This window comes from Engraulis encrasicolus, chromosome 10 (assembly GCF_034702125.1).
Source record: "Engraulis encrasicolus isolate BLACKSEA-1 chromosome 10, IST_EnEncr_1.0, whole genome shotgun sequence".
Classification (NCBI taxonomy): Eukaryota; Metazoa; Chordata; class Actinopteri; order Clupeiformes; family Engraulidae; genus Engraulis; species Engraulis encrasicolus.
The window spans coordinates 28272812-28280311 of NC_085866.1; the positions used below are offsets into that span (position 1 = coordinate 28272812).

The window sequence follows — 7500 nt, forward strand, 5'->3', positions numbered from 1 at the left end:
GTGTAGTGAGTTTAAAGACACGGAGCCCAACCACGAACAAACACATGAAGGCGAAAGGGAATATGTCAAGCCATTTTGCATTTTCTGGATATGTTATCTGGCTATGTTATCAACATTGTACAGCTGATATCAGAGTCAAAATGTCTTGCCATGCACACAGGGACCACCCCTGAGATTGCATTACGCAGCAGCAAAGATCATTGAGTGGCGCAAGATGGACTACTTATGGCATACAATTGTAGGGTGGACTGAACCAAGATGGAGGCCAGTTTAGCAAGTATGACATTGCCAAACCTTCCACCATTGTCACTTGTCACTGCCCACAGACAACTACATACACTTTGTAGTTCCTGATTAAAACAGCTAGCCTTTTTTTCTTGTCCATGGAACAGTCCTTCTGTATTCCATCCTACAGTAGACCGCCTAAGTCATGCCCTTTGACCCAAGATTGAAAAAAAGAAACAACAAATGAGACTCTTGATTCCCATTTTGTGTTTCATCAATCTTTGGCTCGGTTTAGCCAATGTTAATTCTGGTCAGTAATCCATCTTGCTCTGCTCAAAGCTCTTTGATCAGCAGCTCCAGTGTTAGCAAAATTGGGAATTAGAGATGGAGAGTAAAGGATAGACTTCCTGCCCTTAAATAAACGCACATGCACATACAGCACTACACACACATGCACACACGCACGCATGCACGGACACACACATACATGCTCCCATGTCCCACCCTCTCTTTAATGCTCTCTTAAACATACTTTGTCCAAAGCAGTATTTATTTACTGTATTTACTGCCCACGTACTTTGTCCAAAGCAGTATTTATTTTCTGTAATTCTCACTGCAATAGCTTCCTCAGTATATGTATGCCTACTCTAAGATTCCATATTTTCTTCACTCATTCATGTAGCCAAGGCCTGGTGTGGGTGCAACTGTGTCTGCAAGGTCCAGGACACCACACACTGACTTCTGCACTATTAACTGGACACTCATCAATTGAGTGTGTTTGGCCTGACTCCCTTAAGTGCTCAATCAAAGCTGCGGAATGTACAATGCTGTCTGCTCCCACCAAATGCAGTCGGATGACTTCTAAACCTTTTTATGGATACAGCTGAAAACTCTTATTTTTTTTACTAGGGACTATTTCAATCCTGGTCTAATGTTTAAAATAAGGCTTATAGCTGGAAGCCTGAGGTCAACCTGTACAGTTAGACCCTATCTCTCCTCACATGACAAGGTGACACCTCGTTTCCTTGACCTCAGTACACGGTTGCGTTACTCAAAAGCGTTGTTGCTAGCAAATTAGCAACTTAGTTGTTGCCAAAGTCAAATCGCATTACCACCACCAAAGTGGTTAACATAGCGGTTAGCCTCTATGTGTTTCAAGAAATGCACAAGACACCTCTAGCTAGAGTGATGACCCTGCAGACATGGTGCCTTACACAGCGCCCTGTAGCTCATATTGTGCCTGGCCCAGGTCTGGCTGGGATGAATTCAGCTAGTGGCGGCATTCATGATTCACGGGTATCTGCTAGTATGCTGTTGCTTATACCCTGTCTCCTTTCTCTTCCCCCCCACCCCGTCTCTTTCTCAATATGATCTCTCTTTCAATTCTCTCACATTCTATCTCTTTCTTTCTTTAACCTTACTCTGTTACTGCTGTCTATATATTTCTCTCTTTCTTTCTTTCTTTGTTTCTTTCTTTCTTTCTTTCTTTCTTTCTTTCTTTCTTTCTTTCTTTCTGTCCTCCTCCTCTCTCATCCTTGCTGTTCTCTTCTCCTTGCCTTTATATCCTCTAATGTATCTGCTATAAAGTGCCCATTAATGGTAAGTTTGGCCAAGACTGTATGTTCTTCTTTTTAATTTTTAATTTCTTTTTTTTGTCTTTGGGTGGTATCATAGATATAGAACACTAGATCTAGCTTTGATTATCAACTGTCCGATGCAGCAAATACGACAGCAAAGGTGTTAACAGAACCTGCCATCTTAGCATGGAGGGTAACACCGCTTTTACAGTAAACAAATGAAGATCAGTTGTATCACATCAAATGCTTTTTACACCATAAAATAGAGGATGATCGGAAGGACATGCGGTGTACAAATTTAGTCTAGCTTAAGTGTGCAAGATGTATTTTCCTTGGTGGTCAGACATGTCTCATAACTGATCAGCAAATAAAGTAATACTAGTTTTGTTTTGTTAGCCTAATGATAATGTAAAAATAAGTGTGGAAAATCCCGTCGTAAGATGTCTCCTGCCCGGTATTCATACATGCCAAGCGGCGTAACGCCAGATCTAGTGTTCTTTGTCTATAGGGTGGTCTGGGAGTTCGTTACAATCTGGGTCTCCCATACACTGTTGTGGGTATCTGCTAAATTCTCTGTCTCAATATTTCTCCGCTCATCAAGATTGTAAAGGCAGTCACTTGTCTGCTAATGGCTTTTTGAAGTCGTGTCAGTGAAGAATTGTTCCTACACTTCTTGTGTTAGCAGTTACAGTAAAATCATGAAGAGATAAAGGGTTTCATGACTAGCAGAGAATCATCAGCCTTAAAAAAAACATTAACAGAGGGAATGTCCACCTTAACAATTTTGATGTGCAGAGAAATATGCAGACAGTGGGTATTTCTCAAAGCGAAGTGTCCTAGCCTTGCCCCCATTAGCAAGGCTAGGACACTACACTTTGAGAAATACAGGGAGAATGTTTTGACCTTTGGGGGTGGGATCCTACTTGTCATGTGCATGGCAGTGGATGTGATTTCATTCCACCATGTCACTCATGTGTGACATGATCTCGTGATGCCACCTGTCGGTATACAATCCAGGAAAACTGGACGATCCTTTCCACATTGTTCTGCACATGTACATTATGAGGTATCAGAAACGTTAGTGTTGGGGGAAAAATTGGAGGATAAAACCGAATTATACAATTCAATTATCACATCTTTTTTTTGCAAGCACCTTTATTCACACTGATGTACATCATTTTTGTTTTAAAACGTAATACCCACAAGTACATTTACTCCTAGGTGTTCTTCAACGTGCAAACGTGGGCAAACATGGAGCACATCATGCAAACAAAGCTGTTTTATCTAATCGCTTTTCAACATTAACATTTCTGATACCACATGATGTATGTGCAGATAGAACAGTTTTCTTGGATTACGTACCACCACCAACCACCTCATCCCAACTCCCACCCCATCACATCACATCATCCCAACCCATCACAGCTTCGCGCGCACCACTGCACTCATGCAGCGCACCATCTCAGCTTGGATCAGTGTGTGGTCACAACTTCACAGGATAGAAAGATAGGAAAGGATAGTGCAATTCTCAGAGAGGAGGTCCCTCATGTGTTTGGGTTTGGTTGGGCTCCTGTTGCTCCAGTTTGGTTTTTACCCCTAACAAGCACCTTATTGTTGATATCATAATTAGGGGACAGCACTATTGTAACAAGTTCCTCTCCCTTGATGATGTCATCATTAGGGGACATCACTACTGGTTACTATTTGGCCTCACCATGCCACCACATCCCATGTCACTTCAATCATATCTATCTATCTATCTATCTATCTATCTATCTATCTATCTATCTATCTATCTATCTATCTATCTATCTATCTATCTATCTATCTATCTATCTATCTATCTATCTATCTATCTATCTATCTATCTATCTATCTATCTATGTACAGTGTATGTGTGTCTGTCTATCTGTAGGTCTATTTGTCTATGTCTATATGTCTTTGATTGTTTATCATGCACTGTTTGATAAATGACTAAATGACTAGTGCGTCTTCAAACCTGTGTTAGAGTCAGCTCAGGGCCACTTGATTTGTCCCGTCAGCTGCAGTGATGTACACACAGTAGCTAGGTCTCAGCAAATAGCAGCAAAGAACACCACACAGTGGCTAGGTGTTAGCATATAGCGACAAACAATAATAGAGCAGACATGACACTCCAATTCTGACCACCTTATATAACAAGGGTAAACATGTGTTCGGCAGCCAATGTAAATAAACTAAAACAATTATTCTTAAAAAAAACCCTGATAGATATGTAGCCATGAATATCACATATTGATCTTGTATAATGACTGATTCCCACTGACTGTTGAGCAAATATTTACTTTCGTAATATGGTAGCATTGCCGTTGCACATTTACCAATGCTCTGTCTATGGTCATAGCCATCACAACATACCAGACAGGGACATGACAACAGTTACCCAACATGCTGTCCTTGCATATCTTACATGTCTTCTGGTATATTAAAGCCCAGTTGTGTGCATGTGAGATAAACTGCAATATTACATTACACTTAGCTGACCCTCATATCTAGGCTTAGTTATTCAGGTGCTGGCTACAGTCCCAGGGAAAAACGTTGGGTTAGATGCCTTGCTCAACGGCAGTTCAGCCATGGCTTATTTTGTGAGAGGCCACCTACCGTACAATTGTTTGTACTGTTGTTGGATTCGAACCCGCAACCTTAAATTCTCAGAAATTCCTTCCATAAACCTTAAGGCTGTTAAGACATGCCGTTATCAATTTGTTCTTACCAGAATGCCAATGACCAGGTCGTAGCGCATTGCTAAAGGCCCTGTATTATGCCGAAGTAGTGTAGTACTATGGTAGTTAACTTTTCAATGACTATTAGAGTGTTCCACTGGTGGAACAGTGTGCTTCGCCACAGCTGCACGCCACTGGTGCATGGTCTTCACTCTCTCCTCTCGAACACACACATACCATATATATATTTATGCCCATACCACTTCCATGCCCACACTGCCTTCATTCTGCCTTCATTCATGCCCTTCCATCATCTGCTTCTGAGCACACGTTACATCGTCATACATCTGTGGTTTGCTACTGTATGTTCACATCAAACGCTGGAAGTTGCTTCTGCTCTGCCCCTGTCACACCTAGCTTCTCTCTGGAATATTGCAAATGTCAAATGAAGTAGTTGTTTTGTCTGTCATTGTGACTGTTTGTCATGTAGTAGCTGTGATTGTGAATGTGAAGTGGTGCCATACAAAAATGTAATAAACAGTACATGTACCGGTATGTCAATATATGTCAATTGCACATGCAACATGATTGCACATGTATGTCTCTGGCATACATGTATATGTATGTATTTTCTAAATACATGTAATTGTATTTAAAATGTAAACCCATATACATATTTTACATATCTTATTATTTTTTTTGCAAAAAAACATCTACAGTATGTGCAGACGTACTGTATGTATATCATATGTGTAAAATGTTTTATTTACATATATGTACACATAAATGTACATATATGTTACAATATGTATCATATTGTGAAATATTCTCAAATGCATGTGTATATAGTAGTGATAGTGACAGTATATGTCATACTGATTAAGTTATACAGTGGCCATATATTATATTACATTTTTGTATGAGGTATGTGGGTGTTCTTTTGAGTCCTGTGGCTGTGTCCTTGTGTCCGTCTTTGTCTGATAGAAACTGCCCCCCACCCCCGTGCACTTTATCTGTTTACTTCTATCTATTCTGTGTATTTCTTTTTCTGTTATTTTTGTCTTTTTTCACTAAGTTATATTTTTTGACATGCTTGCGTCTTTATCTGTCTCTATTATTAACAATTATTAATGAAAGTTTTTTTTTATATATCTTCTCTTTCATTCCCCCTCATTTTATCTCTTTTGAAAACATTTTAATTCCTCATTATTTTCTTCTTCATGTGAAGCGTTTTGCGCCCCGTTGTTGTGTGTAATGCAAATAAAACCTGAGAATAAACCCTCGTCTCGTCTTCTTTTTGGCCTAGTGATACGCTGTTCAACTATAACCTGTCTTGTCGGGCATTTGCTTTCCCTCCTTATCAGACGAGGGCCAGACCATGGGCAGTGACACGAGCAGCCTGGTGCAGTCCCACTCCCACTCCCTCACACACACCTTCAAGAAGCAGCGGGAGCGCGAACGGGAGCGGGAGCGAGGAGGAGAGCGGGAGGGGGCGGGGCCTGTGGAGGGCGTGGCCTACCAGACGGGTCAGCTCCACCCCGCCATCCGTGTGGCCGACCTGCTGCAGCACATCACCCAGATGAAGCGCTCGGAGGGATATGGCTTCAAGGAGGAGTACGAGGTAGCTGCCTGGCACTGCTCCATGTCTCTCTCTCTCTCTCTCTTTCCCTCTTTCTCTCTCTCTTTTGCTTGCTCTCTCTCTTTCCCTCCTTCTTGCTCGCTCGCTTGCTCCCTCTCTTTCTCTCACTCTCTCTTGCTCACTTGCTCTCTCTCTCTCCCTCCCTCCCTCTGACCATCTGACCCTCTCTCTCTCTCTCTCTCTCTCTCTCTCTCTCTCTCTCTCTCTCTCTCTCTCTCTCTCTCTCTCTCTCGTGCTGTATGTCTCTTTATCTTTGCTAATACTGAAGACGTCACAGCCATACAATACAATCCATTGTACTGCATTGTAGCATTGTAGAGTCCTTAATTATTAGCTGTATTAATCCCACAGTCAATAAATTTTTATTAATTTTCCCAGGTAGGTTTTAGTGCCTCTTACCTGTGGTTGAGCATATTGTTTGCTCCTTAAATTGCAATTTCTGTTTCACTTATTCAAGTATTTCTCTATCTCTCTTTGGCCCATTCCTGTTGTGGTCCTTAACGTGGAATTACTAAATTTGCTTACACATTCATGTCATTAGCTAATATGCTAATATGGGCTAATACGTTTACCTAATTGCTAATAGGCTAACATTATGCCTAATAATAAGATAATAGGATCATGCTTAGACGCTAAATCTACACTAATGAATACTCTAATTCTAGTACTCTATTACTGTAATTCTAGTACTACTTTTACTGTAATACCGTATATAGAATGTTGCGCACACATAACCAATATTGATGGACAATGTAAATACACACTAACAGACGCAAACACATTCCAGTACTTAGGATCATACATATATTCCCATATGATTTTCATACATAATACATAATGTTGACATACAGTAATATGTAACATACAACGCTATTGTTCCTGAAGATGCAAGCCTTATTTCACTTACCCCCTATGTCTCTCTCTGACCCATGCCTATTCTGTACCTTAACTTTGGATCAGATTAATGAGGTAAGCTTTTCAAAATATTTCACTATATTCTTAAAAAAAAAAAACATTTCTTTGTCGATGCTCTGTTGATACCCAAGCACAGTTTTATATTGCATTTACAAACCTGAAGGCTCATCTACAAAGCCACTGTAACCCCTTTCTTGTTTGCCTGCCGATTACACAGTGGTGTTATATTTTATTTTTTTGTCTTTTTGTTTCTTTTACAATTACATTCAATCCACTCTTTTCATGAATCTGTGTTTTGATGTTTGACAGTGTACAGAATAAGTACGCACAGTGCATGAAAACAGGTGATGGTTTGAGTTTGCTTTGGTGTCATGAAAACAGGTTGGTTTGAAGATGCTTTGGTGTCAATGAATGTAATTGAAGTGGGCTTGCTTCTCCAGGT

The 7500-nt window shown here is 40.5% G+C and overlaps 1 protein-coding gene across 1 annotated transcript in view; it reads left to right on the forward strand.

Annotated features, from left to right (window-relative positions):
- Positions 1-7500, forward strand: part of LOC134456913 (receptor-type tyrosine-protein phosphatase mu-like) — a 186852-nt gene that overhangs the window by 142802 nt on the left and 36550 nt on the right. Inside the window, exon 25 of the mRNA XM_063208557.1 lies at positions 5869-6125. Coding sequence (XP_063064627.1) covers positions 5869-6125 — 257 coding nt within the window. The remainder of the gene's footprint in view (positions 1-5868; positions 6126-7500) is intronic.